This window comes from Pseudorca crassidens, chromosome 13 (assembly GCF_039906515.1).
Source record: "Pseudorca crassidens isolate mPseCra1 chromosome 13, mPseCra1.hap1, whole genome shotgun sequence".
Lineage (NCBI taxonomy): Eukaryota > Metazoa > Chordata > Mammalia > Artiodactyla > Delphinidae > Pseudorca > Pseudorca crassidens.
Window position 1 is genome coordinate 31087021 of NC_090308.1, and position 16603 is coordinate 31103623.

General features: G+C 39.3%; 1 protein-coding gene and 1 long non-coding RNA gene across 13 annotated transcripts in view; one reads left to right on the plus strand and one right to left on the minus strand.

Annotated features, from left to right (window-relative positions):
- Window positions 1-6763, minus strand: part of AKAP7 (A-kinase anchoring protein 7) — a 140878-nt gene extending 134115 nt beyond the window's left edge. For 3 of the 5 annotated variants that reach the window (XR_010933685.1, XM_067702081.1, XM_067702080.1), the window contains exon 1: window positions 6421-6763. Coding sequence is in view for 4 of the 5 variants with exons in the window: in XM_067702081.1 (XP_067558182.1) it covers window positions 6421-6676 (256 nt within the window). In the remaining variant the exon portion in view is untranslated. The remainder of the gene's footprint in view (window positions 1-6420) is intronic. The other 2 variants (XM_067702082.1, XM_067702083.1) reach the window with 2 other exon arrangements.
- LOC137204539 (uncharacterized) overlaps window positions 6199-16603 on the plus strand; it is a 41395-nt gene continuing 30990 nt past the window's right edge. For 6 of the 8 annotated variants that reach the window (XR_010933687.1, XR_010933690.1, XR_010933691.1 and 3 more), the window contains exons 1-2: window positions 6571-6886; window positions 9288-9437. This is a non-coding gene — a long non-coding RNA (uncharacterized lncRNA). Of the gene's footprint in view, window positions 6515-6570; window positions 6887-9287; window positions 9438-14110; window positions 15910-16603 lie in introns of those variants that run through there. The other 2 variants (XR_010933693.1, XR_010933689.1) reach the window with 2 other exon arrangements.

Consider the following 16603-nt stretch of genomic DNA (forward strand, 5'->3'; position numbering starts at 1 on the left):
CTTAATTCTAAAACTACAGTTTTTCACATACCTTTTGAAAACAAGCCAACAAGGTTTTGGCAGTCTTTTTCATGTTTATTTTTTAACAATATCACTTACCTGTTCTCATCTGTACAAGCTATGACTTTTACTTTTTTCTTCATAAAGACTTTTAAGTTTTTTTGTCTCCATTATTATATTAACATTGGAAATTCAAACGTTAAAAACACATAGCTTTAAATACGCTTTTCTAGAAATTCAATGGTTAAAAAGCAAAAAGATCTTACAGTTTCCCGACAGCTCTCCCATGGATACACATTAATATTAGAGCCACATTTCACATCTGGTCCTTGTTTTGTTTTGTTTTTATGGGTGGAACAATCATATTCGTTGGGAGGAGGTTAAGGGAAAGAGGGTGTCTGTTCAAACTGATAGTCAATTGCTAAGTTTATCAGTAGGTGGTCTCCCCAGTACTATTATTCTCCATGCTTTTATTGACAGATACAAATGTTGTTTGAACTAGAACTGAACAAAATCCTGGGATACTTATATAATTTCTACTCTATATATTGAGTAAAGATTAATTTACCACTAACAATATTAAAGAAGTCATTTATTTCATTCTGCTGTAATCCTCTATTTTCATATATCAGGACTTAAAAAAACACACTCCATTAAGAATATGGCTTCAATATACAAGATAATAAATATCCTGATAGGTCATAGCTAACATAAACAAAAAAAAACTAAATTTTTATTGCAATTTGGGTAATCTCTAATATTAGTTACACACACACACCCCTATTTTCTAGATAAAAGCAAAAAATGACAATAAAACCTTTTTGTTGTTGCTTTTTGTATATCAGCTAATCATGTTCAATACCAAAATCAAAAAAATTAATAGTACATTCTTAATAATGCTATTTATTTATATTACAGTTCAAACCTTATTGAGTATGAGTGCCTGGCACGCAGGTGTTCAACAAATGTTAGTTTACTTTAAATCTAATCAAACTCACAACTATTTGAAACATGTGAGAACAAGTAAATGTTTCCTTTCTATGTTTACACTTGCATTGAAAAATACAAATGCAGCTTATATTTAAACAACAGTTTTAATAGATCAACACATATCTTTATATTTTGGGGCACATGCAGCTATGCAGAAAATATCATCACTGACCATGTTGCTTACACTTAAAAGCTAGCAACAAAGAGTATTTGTGCAGTTACAAGTGCACAAAGCTGAATGAAAATCTGGGCAAAATGAAATAAACCCAACTTTCATTTTTCTATTTTACTCTTAATCTAAGAACTTAGTAATAAATTCTAAGGATCTAATGTACAGCATGGTGACTAGAGTTAATAAACACTGTACTGTATACTTGAAATTTGCTAAGAGAGATCTCAAGCATTTTCACCAAAAAAAAAAAAAAAGTGAAGTGTGGATGCGTTAATTAACTTGATTGTGGCAATCATCTCACAATGTGTACTTCTATCAAATCATCACGCTGTACACTTTAAATATATACAGTCTTATTTGCCAATTGTACCTCAATAAAGCTGAGGAGGGGAGAAATTAGTGATATTAAATTGGCCCATTTAACAGTGACATCTCAATACTAGCTCCAAAGTGCCACTTGGAAATATACTGGATTCTTGGCAATATGTGGAATGGGGAAGGAAGGCTGAATTCTATGCTCACGTTTTGAAGGCAAGATGAAGAATTAAATAACATGATGAATTAAATTTAGTCATTTTTTAAATGAAAAATGTTGTTGAAACAATTAAATGTTTACCTTATCTTAACCAATTAATCAACAACAATTAGAGAACAAGTGCTATGTGGATCACTCTGGCTATACCAAAAGAACAATAGAGCAGTGACAATGGTGATAATAGTGGTGTTTGGGTAACATGCAAGGCAAGCTGGCTACTATAAAAGAAAGGGTTTGGGACTAGAAATCAGGAGACAGGGACTTCCCTGGTGGTCTACTGGTTAAGACTCTGTGCTCCCAATGCAGGGGGCCCAGGTTCAATTCCTGGTCAGGGAGCTAGGTCCCATATGCCACAACTAGATCCCGCATACCTCAACTAAAGATCCCGCACGCGGCAACGAAGATCTCCCGTGCCGCAAGTAAGACCCAGCACAGCCAAATAAATAAGTAAATATTTTTTTTAAAAATCAGGAGACAGATATTCTAGTATTGGACCTGCCACTCACTTGTGATCCTGGGCAAGTCGCGTGAATTCTCTAGGCCCTAGTAGTTATCTCATCTATTAGATGACAAGGTTGTCCTAGTTGAAAAATTCTAAAGCTTGGTTGTACATTAGAATCACCTGAAGAGTTTTTTAAATGATCAACATCTGGGTCTCACCCCAGGCCACCTAAATCAGAATCTCTGGAAATGAGGCCAGCCTCTTGCACTTTTATAAAGCCTCGCAGGGTGACTCTAACGTGCAATGAAGTTTGAAAACCACTGCTCCCCTTTCACTTATTCCATACCTTGATTCTGTGCCAGACTAAGAAATTATGTTAACAGTTGAGAACAATCAACTTAAAAGTAAAAACTCTGATTAATCGTCTACTGGCAGGGAAATCTTTCCCGATGACCAGCTCAGGGCTGAGTGAGGTAATCCAATCTCCTTCCACATACAATCACAGCATGAATACATCATGTTATAGATGTCCACTTACATGTCTTCTCCATTAGACTCTAAGCTAAAATGACCAGATAATTTACAGCCCAAACCAGGGCTCCTTTGAAAAGTGAAACGGGGAACTTTTCCAATTACACCCCTATCTGTCTGTATGGTCGCCCTACTCTAAGTTCCTTAAGTGCTACGTCTTATCCTCCTTTGATTCCTCAATGCCTAGCACAGTGTCCAACTCACAGGAGGTGCTCAATACACTTGTACTGAACAACAAAGGTAAGTACCCATTTGGGAGTGGTTAATAAATTACTCAAGCTCCATGGCCACACAGCTATCTCAGTGCTCCTAAAAATAATTCCTGGTGTTTAATGGCATCCTTAGCACATCACAGATTCATTTTCACAGAATAAATGATATTCTATTTGACATAAAAATAAAAATTGAAGTATAACATGACTTGCTCAACATCATTCCCCATCTTGTTAAATAAAGTACATGTAAACTCTTGAAGCTTGGGATTAACATACACAGACTACTATATATAAAATAGATAACCAACAAGGACCTACTGTATAGCACAAGGAACTCTACTCAATATTCTGTAATAACCTATAAGGGTGAAGAATCTGAAAAAGAATGAAGATATGTATATGTATAACTGAATCATTTTGCTGCACACCTGAAACTAACACAACATTGTAAATCAACTATATGCCAATAAAATCTTTTTTAAAAGATTTTTAATTTTTAAAATAAATAAACTCTTGAGTACAATGGTATGTCAAAATCAACAAGCATCTAAAACTTGAAATACAAATTTTGTTCTATTAAATTACAGAATAGTTGAAAACCTTTTTGTAGATATGAATTATTAACTCAGAAAAAAGAATACCACTTTCAAGTAACTCTTGAAAGAACTGCTGGCCATTCTATAGAACAATGTTTCTCAGCAGGACTCATATCTGGAAGCCTTCCTCCAGTTCTCTAAGCTCTAGTGTTTGGGCAAAGGCTGGCAGACCTGAATTCAACACAGCCATCATAACTACACTTTCTTTTACAAAAGTGCAAATATGTTGCTTTGGGAAAACTGCCTTAAAATAACCAACCTTTAAATAAAACATTTAAACTATAAATTCACCATTTTAAGTACTTAAAATCTGGTCTAACTATAGTTAAAATAAAATTCTATCTTTTGTACAAATCCAAATAAAAGTAACACTGCTAAGTGCATTAATACTATGAAGACAGGTGAAACTGGTTAACTACTACTAGTAGTAACAACAACAGCTAACATTTGAGCTCCTTCCTATGCCAGGCACAGCTGGAAGCACTTTACAGACAGTAACTCATTTAACCATGCTATCAGGCAGTACTCTTATTATACTCATTTTACACCCTAGCCGATTAAGTAACCTGCCTCAGGTTACAGCTAGTAGGTCTTGGGGCTAGAATTTGAATCCAGTTACTCAATGGCCAAAACCCACCCTTTCCAGCAACATGCCCTGCTGGAAAGTTCACATACGTAGTTTATAGCACTGTAAACTGAGGCAATCCTTTCAGAAAGCAATCAGGAGCCATGAGAATTTTCTTCTTACCCCAACAGATACCAGATAGATATCTGGGAGTCTATCATACTTGTTAAAATAGATTCACCTCAGCTCTGTTTAAACAAAAAAGAAAAAGTTTAACAACTTAAATGCCTAATAATAGGGAAATGGTTAAACAAAGGATACTCACTATAATGACAACTAAGAATAATGGCTAGGAAGACTACAACAGCTGAAAAAAGTTCGTAACAAATACAGGATTCCCTGCTATCTGAAAGCAGAGCCTTCCTACGAAAAATTTGCTAAGCCAAAATGACGTCAAGTGAAGAAGCAATTATCTTTGGTTGAAAAATCCTGTTAGGATTTCTTTTGATTAGTGAAAACAGGTGCTAATGCAGGTCTTTCATAAATGTAAAAGCAAAGTGACATAACGTGAACTTTTGAAAAGCAGGGGATACCTGTACTGACCTTTTGAAAAGCAGATATAAGACTACTTATGCACTTGCGCTATGTTTACAATTATATATGAAAAGGCTGACAGAGCTGCACTCAATATATTTCTGCTATTCAAGTGTTTTAAACAGAATTAATATTACTTTTATAAGGAAACAATGCACACATTTAAAATATATTATAAAACCATACATGAAGTATACACTAATATTCAAATATATGTGCACTTCAGCAAATGCCTTCATCAAAGACCAATAGAAGAGAAAAAGGATAGTCTGCCCTTTGTCACACAAAATGTAGTTTCCTATTTGGATAACCAAGTACAACTTTACTGAGAAAGATTCTATTTTATTCACTCTACTAGGTATATAGTAGGTATATTCCCCAAGAACTAGTAGAAAGAGTCAATTCCATCATCCATGTCAGTCCTGGCCTGGCTACTAAAAATAGAAACATCTTACAGCTGGAGAAATGTTGAGAGCTGTCAACAAGTCACCTGACCTCCATGCTTTGGTTTCCACATCGTTAAAACAGAAACTAAAGTATAACCCAAATTACTAGAGAGTAATGGATTAAAGTTAATAATATCTGAAAAGGAATGTAAGAAGACAGTAAACTCCACAAACATCTTAAAGTACGCCGTCAGCATCCTCAGTTGCAAGGCCAGACACTAAAGGAGCTGGGGTGTGAATCCTTTCTCTTTGACACTGACAATCCCCTACAGGTCCCCCTTTATAAATGCATCTCAAAAACTCCCGCCCCTGGGGATTCCCTGGTGGCGCAGTGGTTGAGAGTCCCCCTGCCAATGCAGGAGACGCGGGTTCGTGCCCCGGTCCGGGAGGGTCCCGCGTGCCTCGGAGCGGCTGGCCCCGTGAGCCATGCCCGCTGGGCCTGCGCGTCCGGGGCCTGTGCTCCGCAGCTAGAAAGGCTCCAGCGGTGAGAGGCCCGCGTACCGCAAAAAAAAAAAAAAAAAAAAAAAAAACTCCCGCCCTCAGCATACACCTACAAGGTCTTCATCATTTCATTCCCTCAACAACTGTAAACATATTCACACTAGTTAACGGCTACTGCATAACGTTTTAAGATTTTCATGCTTTTCATATCTTTTTATGCGTTTATATTACAAAAATCTCACAGAAGAGCACCTTTTCTCTAATTGGCTTGTTGGTCCCTTTCACTAAAAGTCCAACCCGTAACTCGCTCTACCCACAAAGTTCAGTCCACAGCAAATGCCGACCTGAACTGGAAATCAATTCTGAGCCCTACTTTAGATCTAGCGCCAGTTTAAAGAGGTCATTTCTACACCTAGAATAAAATCCTAGAAGGAAACCCCAAGTGTAGTGGTTCAGGTCTTTGATTGTTTGTGATAAAGTATAAAAACTGAGCTTTTTCTAAGTTTGCCGACCACACAATAACACCGTCGGAGGGTGTGTGAAGGCATGAACTTTCTAAAAGGTCATAAGACCTTCGGGAAAGCAAAGTGAAACTTAGCGTGGGTTCACACCCCCGGCCTCCGGTCGCACCAGCAGTGCGTGCACTAACGAAAACGCTTGCTTACAAGCAGCACTGATCACACCCCGGTTGCACTGGGCTCCCAGCGGCTACAGAGTCCCGCGCTGAGCGGGGAGAGGAGGCCCCGAGCTGGGCAGGCGTGGGGTCGCGCTCCAAGCGCTGGGGGCGCAGGGGGGCGGCGAGGCCGGGCCCTCCCTGAGGCCGAGCGCCGAGCGGGGCCCACGCCCCCGGGCTCCGGTCACCCCACCCGGCCCGCTCGGCTACCCGGGCTCACCGGCTCCGGCGCGCTCCATAGCGCTGGCGTTGGCTGGCGGCAGGTCTCTGCAGGCGGCTGCGGCCTGGCGCTGCAACCTGGGGCCAGCCGGGAGGTGGGTGCGGAGGCGGAAGCCGGGGCGGGGCCGGGGGTCAGCGGCCGAGGCGCGGAGGCGGGGCGGGGAGGGGGGGGCGGTGGGGGCTCGGGCCGCGGCGACCAGGCCTGCGGAGGCGCCGAGCCCCCAGAGCCGCAGTCCCCGCAGAAGCTGCATGCCCATGCCGGGAGCCCGGAACGAGCGGAAGGGGCCGACCCGCAGCGGCTGCGGTACCGGATTCCGGCGAGCGACGCGGGCCCGGCGCGGGGAGGGCCGGGGGCTCTTCTCTGCGCTGCGACGCTCCGCCCCCGCTCCCGGCCGGGCCCCCGTGCAGCCTTTGGCGGCGCTCAGCAATCTCCAGTGGCGCGGCCTTTACCATCCAAGTTTGGAGGGGTGAGATTGGGCCTGGGCTGAAAGCGTTCCCCGATCCTGGGTCTCTTGAGGATCCATGTGTTTAGTTTTAAAAAGGGCTTTCAAAACACAGAGTTGTGATTAAAAAATATTTGGGAAGAGCGAGATGTATAGGAACGAGACCTTGTCCATCTGTATAATTAGATAATTTACTTTGCTTTAAAGGAAAAAAAACCCCAAATTGTGGCGATATCTCAAAGTTTTAACAATGGTTTCACGCCTAGAAATTAAATGGAAAGCAGCTACTGGTGTTTGTAGGGTAAAGCACTAATATGAGTAAAAACAATTTAGTTAACTAATAAAATTAATTAATAAAAATAAACTTTTGAGTTTGGGTCAGAATTGTACTGTAGTTTTCTTTTAAGTGCAAAGAAACCATGCAGTAAGAAAATGAGGTACATCGCTCAACAAATCAATGTACCCTATTTTGCAAATGATAACACTTATCTTTTTTTAATTTATTTTTTTATTTTTGGCTGCGTTGGGTCTTCGTTGCTGCGCGGGCTTTCTCTAGTTGCGGTGAGCGGGGGCTACACTTCATTGCAGTGCGCGGGCTTCTCACTGCGGTGGCTTCTCTTGTGGAGCACGGGCTCTAGGCGCGCGGGCTTCAGTAGTTGTGGCACGTGGGCTTCAGTAGTTGTGGCTTGCGGGCTCTAGAGCACAGGCTCAGTAGTTGTGGCGCGGCAACCACAGGCTTAGTTGCTCCGCGGCATGTGGGATCTTCCCGGTGCAGGGATTGAACTCGTGTCCCCTGCGTTGGCAGGCAGATTCTTAACCACTGTGCCACCAGGAAGTCCCAGATAACACTTATCTTGAATACATCCTAGAATGGAAATGGAAGCAAGGAACTCACTCAGCCACAATAGTTGACATCAAAACCATACACAAGAAGTCATAAAGCTTGTTACCCTAAAATAATTCTAGCACGTTGGGTATCTGGTTTGCACACCCATAGCAATTATGGGCTGATTGGAGAGGGACAACAGATTCCTCTAAAATCTACTCTGTCCTGAGGGTGTGCAGGTGAATCAGACAAGTCTTTTCCTTAAGGAGCCGGTCACCTAATAGCAGAGAAAGAAACATGAGTAAATTGCAATAGGTAATACACTAAAAGAAAAAAAAGGAATCCACAGTCAACATTGAAGGGGATCAAAATATGCCACTTTAGCATTAAGATAATTTTTGGAGGCAACTGAGAAACGGCAGATACTGAAGAACTCTCTGCCCTCCCCTTTCTGCCTAATAGCGGGGCATCAGTTTTACTTTGTGAAGGTGACGTAAATTTCCACTTGTAAAGGCAGTGTAGGTACAGGTTCCTAACCACTGGACCGCTAGGGAATTCCCGTGAAGGCACAGACTCTTTTAAAAGTGTTTGTTTTCCCAAGTGCATAGAGCTTGTTCAATGAACAGTTGTTGAATGAATGAATAAAAGTTTTATAACCATCAGACCTGTACTGGTATTTGTTAAAAAAAGAAAGCAACACACCCAAATAAATTTCAAAAAAAGAAACAATGTCATGGGTAATCTTAATGTCCTAAAGCTTCACCAGCTTGAGGCTAAAAATCGGTTGATATTAACACTAATACCTAAATCTGGATAGCTAAATTGACCTATTTGCTCCAGCCAGAACTCCAGCCCCTAGTGTAATCCCTCCAAAATACATCTAGGGTTTTATACTGTGCCTGACATCACTAATGAATCTTCCAGGCTGCCACCATGCCCAGTCCTTGTCTCACTGGTCCAGTTTCCTTTCCAGAAAGTCCTCTGTCCACACCAGACATCAGCTGATTGGTGGTTCACTTGGTCATGATGGATCTTCTCAGTCCTCAGGGTGACAATCTCTTGCAAATGAATAGACCAATTTCTTCACCACATGTTACACTGCTTAGTGGACAGGGCACAGTGACTGATGCCAGGAAAATTATTTGCACCTCTGAGAGATATAGAATTCATGGAGATAGCATGTTCCTTTTGTTAAAAATGAAACAACAGGCCCAAAATGGAGTCGCTTATGCTAAGCCCCACGTCACCAGAGACTTACAGTTTCTATTCTCCCAGAAATGGAATCTAAAACCAGTCAATTAGGAATCGTCTGATCAGCACTAGTTAGGTAATCTGCCTGATAGACCCCTGCCATCCCCCAAAGGGAAGTAACCTTGCAGTAACGGACCCAATCTTTTGCCTAGTATAATTTCCTTGTTCCCACTCCCTTCTGCCTATAAAAATCTTTCATTTGGTACCTCTCCTTGGAACTCCTTTCTATCTGCTAGATTGGATGTTGCCAGTTTTGAATTGAGTTTTTGCTCAAAAAATTCTTGAAATTTGTAATATGCCTCTGTTTATCTTTAAACAATTCACACATATAGCCCTTTTTCTCCCCAGATGACAGTGTACACTGCCAAGATAACTGGATTGGAAGGGTTCCAGTTCAAGCGAGCACACTTTTCCTATTCCTCCACCCACCTCTGACCTCCGACCTCCAGGGCCTGCTGCTGAATTGGCATATTTGTTCTGCCAGGCTCCTTCTGTGTGGTAAGATCTCTCTTTAATTCCCTAATTCTCTTTTGTGGTGTGGTCCTGTCCCCATAACCAAAATAGTTGTTGTTTTCATTCTGGTCCTAGGAGTTTCTTCGGTCCTCCCCATCAACTACAGCTGTAAATGTTCATCAAGTAGTGAAATGGAGCAGGACCCTGTGGGGCCCTCCTGGTACAAATCCTTTCCGTGTCCCCCGTTTCCTGTTTGTAGGAAATAGGCTTCATTCAGCCTCCTTGACCCTCCCTGAGTTCCAAAGGCAGATTCAAACAGTTGCTAATCAGGGAAGAGAGGGAATTCAGAAAAAAGGGAGGAACAGTCAAGAAACGGTCGTGCAGCCTTGGGGCAGGGTCCTGGTTCCTCTCAAGGAATCTACATAACAGTATCTTTGAGTTCTTCTGCAGAAGATTCTCCCGGTGGAGGGTGGTAACTTCAGACTGAGTGCAAGATTCCTGGAGCACTGCCCTGTAACCTCACCACCGACCAATCAGAAAAAAGTCACACACCCTGTAGCCCTCACCCCAAATTTTGCCTATAAAAACTTCTGTAAAACAAACCATCAGGGGCTTCATGGTTTTCTGAGCATGAGCCACCATTCTCCTTGCTTGACCCTGCTCCGAACGCTGACATTGACCCTGCAATAAACCTTTCTCTGCTCCAAACTCTGACATTGACCCTGCAATAAACCTTTCTCTGCTCTGAACGCTGACATTGACCGTGCAATAAACCTTTCTCTGCTCCGAACGCTGACATTGACCCTGCAATAAACCTTTCTCTGCTCCAAACTCTGACATTTTGGTTCGTTTGGCCCCACTGTACATCAGGCACAGGAATTTGCATTCAGTAACAGGAGGATGAAGTCATGCAGTTATACAGGACATGGTCAAATACCAGTAGAAAGTCAACTGAGACCTTTGGTGACCCAAGGTGACTCAGGATGACATTTCATTTTGTTGGAAGAGGGACATGTGTTTAACAGTAAAATGTGCATGCTTTTCAATTAATGTTTGAGTATAGTATTTGTTTAAGAAATCATTTTTATTACATTAAAAAATAATAATAAAGGGGCAAAGGGAGGCCATGTTTATTACATTAAAAAAAAAAGAAATCACTACACCTATTTCATAATAGATTTATTTCAGTAGCCAGACACAGTTAAAGAGCCTGATAATATTAAATATCAGGGTGAACATTTTAAATTATTTTAAATATTTCTGACTTCAAATTTCAAATTTATGTACATAAATTGTACTGTTTTATACAATTTTTAAATTCAGAAAAACTCATGGAATAACATTAAAATGATCTATAATACATCAACCAGAAGTCTATCTCTCTAGATATACATATGCATACACACACCATTATAGTATATTTTTATAAAAATAGAATCATCTTGCATATGGCTTTTAGCCTGCTTTTTTCCTTGCAACATATTGTGACAAATTTCTCATGTCATTAAAAATTATTTTTTCAATGACTGCATATTAAATCTTTACATAAATGTATCACAGTGTATTGGATCAATTGCCTATTGATTATCGTTGTTCAGTCTCATTTAAATACATCTCAGTTTTTTCATTATTAAAAATATCTCTATGATAAAACTGTATTCTATAAATCTTTGTATATATTTTTTATCATTTCCTTAAAACAAATTCCCAGAAAGAAGCTTGATAGGTTAAAGATTATGAATCATTGTAAGGCTTTTGAAATATATGGCCAAATTATCTACCAATTTACATGCTTGTAAGTAGTTTATGAAATTCTAAGTTCTTTGCTCATTTTTCATTTGAAAGATAAAAATGCTTGTTATTTTACCTTGAATTTCTTTAACTGTTAATGAATCTGAATATTGCTGAATGTGTTTAAGAGCCATTTGCATGTCTCTATAAAAAACTTTTGCTTATTTTTCTTCTAGGTTGTTTATCTGTTTCTATTGCTTCATAAAATCTGTCTATTTATTAACGATTCTATTATTTTTGCTGCACCGCACGGCTTGCATCATCTTAATTCCCCAACCAGGGATCGAGCCCAGGCCCTAGCAGTGAAAGTGCTGAGTCCTAACTGCTGCACCACCAGGGAATTCCCTATTTATCAATATTAGTGATTTTAAAACCTGTGTCTTATATATTGAAAACATTTTCCCTAATTTGTTATTTGCATTTTAAGTTGTGTGCAGTAGTTTTTGGCATGCAGAATTTGAAAATTTGTATATAGTCTTATGTATTAAGTTTCCTTAATGATTATATTTCTTTGCTGTAACAGTTAAAAATATTTTCCTTTCACAGGACTATTTATAGGGCCTTCTACATCCTTATTAAAATTCCTCTACTTAGAATGTATCTTTTTATCCCCCCTTCTTTTTCTTAATTTCTTAAGCAAAAAAAGAGAGCTAAAATGAGGGAAAATGCAAAAGTGGGATCCCTTTAGCTATGTATTTATCTGAAGATCTCAGCCCCAGTTGGCCTATCCTTAGCTCCAAAAAGTGTCCTCACCCCCTTCCTTTTCTCTCCCTGGAGTTTTCTGTGGCCAGCCCTGACATCTAAATTTCCACAGTAGGCATGCACAAAAAACATGGCCTTCCTTTCCTGCCTCAGGACCCTTGCCACATATATTACAGCTGCCACACATATTACAGGTAGAGTGACCAATTGTCCCAGTTTGCCCAGTGCTGTTCATTTTTAGCACTCCAGGTCCCATGTCCCAGGAAACCTCTCAGTCTCTGGTGAAACAGATACAATTCTGATCCTCATACAGATGGAGAGAAATTAGATCATGTGTCCAAAGATTTCTCTGGGCTTAGAGAACCAGGAAAGGCTTGAAAGAAGAGGTAGTATTTGAGACCAGCTCTGAAAATGAGTGGATTAAGAGAGCTGGAGTGAGAACAGGTGGGGTGGGTCACACACTGAAGACTTGGGAGGCGAGACGGTACAAGTAGATGCAAAGGAGAGCCGTTCTCCCAGTTTGACTGGTTCAGGCGGCAGAGGACTGGGAGATAAGGCCAGAAAGTTAGTTTAGGACCAGATTATAGGAGGTCTTAAATGCCAGACTAAGCAATTGGGACTCTATTACATAAGAATTAAGATTTGTTAAAGAACTTCCCTTGGGACTGACTTGGTGAAGGATGGCTCTAGAAAGACACATCGTTGAGGTGCAGGATTTATTGGAGAGGGCTGAGTCAAAACCACACATCTAGTCAGTTCACTGTGGGACTCCAGTAATCGACATGGGAGCATCAAAAACCCAAGCTAAGGTGGTGTGCTAGAAATAAAATCAAAAGTGATAGATTTAAGAGATTGCAAGACAATAGTTGGTGAAACTTTGCAATCAACAATGTGGAGAAAGAGAAAATTGGTTGGCTGGCACAAAGAGGTAGAAGTGGGGTGAAACCAGTGCTCCCAGAGCAACCAGGAATGAAAAGGATGAAGAGTGAGAGGATGGAGAGAGGGGTGGGTGCATGAGCAAGATGGCAGAAAATGTGTGCTGGATGATGGACCCTGTCCTCCATCTCTCAGAGGTCTTCAGTAAAGTCAATAATTCAATCCACTGATCTTAAGTATGAGTGAGTTTCTTGTAGAAACCAAAGAGAAAGCTGAGGAACAGAGGGCACACAAGAATTCCTGGGCTTGGAGGCTGGAAGGGTCCTATGGTTGTAAGCACCTAATTTGAACTTGAACTTTCACATGCCATCAGAGTTTGAGGCAGTTTCACTGGATCTTGAGGGGCAGGAGTGACATTCAGCTGGGTTCCATTTAAATGCCCACGGAAAGACAGAGATACAATAAAGTAGGAAAATTGACTGAGGAATATTGGGAGTATAAAGTCAGAGCCAGATGAAGCATTGATCTTAGATAGGAGAGACGGGTGGGAAGTAAGCTGGGCTAGATGGATCTTGGTAAGTATTCCGATCGGATGGGGCTGTGGTTAAGGGAGCGGCTTTCTAAAGGTGTCAGTTTCCCTAATGAAAATAGGTGAAGACATTTGCTGGAAGGAGAGGGCGGTACTGCAGGGAGAATCTTGCGATTTGGAAGTTTTATAGATGTACAAATCGTCCTTGAAACTGTGGGTTTGGATGAGGTCACCCAGGGAGAGTGTATGGAGTTAAGGGACTGTGGATGGAACACTTTCACCATCTTTGTGATAACAATCGAAATTAAAAAAAACAAAAAACATTTCATCAGCTGCCTGGATTATTACATGCTTACCACATGTCTTTCTTTCTGGCTAAGAATAAGACAGAATCGCTGTAAGAACATATTCATCAAGAACATGATTCTTCTTCAGTCAAGTGAAAAGGGAACATTTACATATTGTAACGAATATGCTAGTTTGTATCATTACTCAGAGATAATGATGTTCTTAAATCATCATTTGGTTTAGTTTTTATAAAAACAGATCATGTCGGTTTTTCTGCCCTAAAGTAGTTAGTGCACCTGACCACATTTTGGACACGTGCCAAATTGGGAGATTAGATGTAACAGCTCTAATTCTGCTTCCTGAATTTGATTAGTGCTGGGGATTAGTTTCTCATTTGATAGTCTATAGGATTTCTTACCTTGAAACTCTATGTTTTCTTGGCTATTTTTTATATTATACACATCATGTAAACCTTCATTATACTTTGCAGTAGAGCATTCTGCATTAATGATTTGCTGTTGTTACTCTCTAGTCAGATCTCCTGAATACTAAAAGGAAAGTGTTAAGAGGTATGTTAAATTCCACTTTCTGGGGTCATCAAGGCTGTATATTATTATTTGTTGGTTTCATCTTCCTCTTCACATGCTAGAAAGTATTAATGCAGTTTATGTTTAAATTTGTTATTTTTCACTTCAGTTATTTTCAGGGAGATATTAACATGGATTATATTAATAGGATATTAATATCTGGCTTAGTAGATTTCACATCTTTCTAAATTTAGTCATCTCATGGCTTACTTGGCATGAGTGTTCCTCGTTTTTTACCTGTGTAATTGATATTTAAATCATTACACAAGACTTCACTGGCAAGACTAATCTTATTTGCATGCCAATCAGAGTATAATTGACAATTATATTATGAGGTTTTCTTTGAATAATGTAAGAAGTAGATGACATAAGAAATAGAAAAAAAAATAGAGTTTAAAAGTCCCAGAAGGAAATAGAATCAGAGTTCGAGGAAACTTGAGTCTATTCTCCCTTGTACAGTAAAGGATTTTCTTACTGATAGTCACCTATTTGAATACATTCACTACCTAACAGCTTTTTGCCTAGGTAGTATGTGGTTTCAATTCAAAGAATATCTTTCATTGTCTATTGACACATATCTATATAATGAAAGAAAGCCAAAATAATTATAATCAACAAAACTGGAAAAATCCGCTCTCTATAATGTATCAGCTGCCCAAGATCTGACTCTTTCAACCTTTATCACTTTGTAGTAACATAGTACAGTTTATAGACATAATTTGTACATGTAGACAAATAATGTATAATAGTTTACACCACTTTTATTTAATATTTTTCTAATAGCTATTTCAAATGCGTATTTTTATATATAGCATAATTTGCACTATATCGTAATGTTTTACTGTATTACACCATCATCTGTTTAACCAGTCACTAAAGCTTGGTCATTTTGACAATGTTGGCTTTCCAGTAGAAGGCACTTACAAATATCCTTGGATTTTTTTTCCTTTCTTTTGTATTATTTTCTTGACGCATATATCAAAAGTAAATTTACCAAGTTAAGAGAAACTTATTTGCTTTTTTGACTTTTGTTTAGTAGTATATCAGATTGCTCTACAGGTTAAAAAAAACAAAAAGGTAGTGTAAAAGACATCTGCTCCCCAAAAGCCCTCACTGCATTGGGCTTATTATTTATTTGGTACTTCCTAATTCTTTACAGTTGCACTTCTTAAATCATCAGCAATGCTAAAATTTTCCAAAGGTCAAATATTTATCAAGTACCTAATATTTGCCAAAAATTCACTGGATCTTATAAACAGGCATCATTGTCCATAGGCAGCATAGGAGTGGTTAAGAGCATAGACTCTGAAAGCCAGATTGCTATCTGTGATGAGCTTTGGAAGCAAGCCTCCCATACAATCAGGATTGCCTACCCAATAAAGTGTGAGTTCTTCAGCTCTGCATTCAAGGCCTGCCATGGCTCATCTCTACACACTTCTTTATTGGGGGAGGGAGGGTGTTATTATTGTTTAACACCTTTCAAATACATCAAGCAAACTAACAAATTAGCTATTTCCTAAGCATCCTTGAACAACTATATTCTAGTGTATGATGTAAACTTCATCTAAAATATCTTCTTCATTACCTGTAGAAAAAATTTCAGTTCTTCCTTAAATCTCTATCTCATATGTCTCCTTCATCTGATCTTTCCAACCAAATGGGAATATTCTCTACTCTAAAAATCCCCTGAGCTTTATTTTCTTTGGCAGTAGAAAATTTCTTTTGCATTCTACCTTCCATGATAGGTAATCCTCTTATTGGATAGTTAGCACCTTCATTTTGGATAAGTTCTTCAAATGTTTTCTCCAGTTCACTAATCCTTCCTACAACTTTGTCTAATAGGTTATTTACCCAACTACTGAGTTTTGAATTTCAGGCATTATATTTTTCATTCATTCATAGGCCTCTACTTGTTTCTTTTTCAGGTCTCCTTGTATTTTTTTTAAGTCTGTTGCTCATGTTTCCAGGTCTCTCCTTTTAAGTTTTTAAACATGTTAATCACATTATTTTGTATTCTAAATGTGATAATTCGAATTTCTGAAGTCTTTGTGGATTTGACTATACTTCCTGGATTTTCTTCCTGATTCATACTTATACTTCCTTTTTCTTCTTATATATTTTGTGAGTTTTTATTGTGAGTTTATGTTGGATTTTAATCTGAGGAAATTCTTAGAAACCTGGTTTGAAGTTACATTCCTCCACAAAGATAGAGGTTTGTTTCTATGTCACCAGGGGGCACTATTAACCAGGAACAGTTTAAATTTGCTCTTTGATGTTTCATACCACATAGGTAGGGTTGCCAAGTAAAATACAGGACACCTAGTTAAATTTAGATTTCAGATAAACAACAAACACTTTTTAGTGCAATATTTGGAACATATACTAAAGAATTGTTCTTTATCTGAAATTTACTGGGCATCCTCTATTTTTATTTGCTA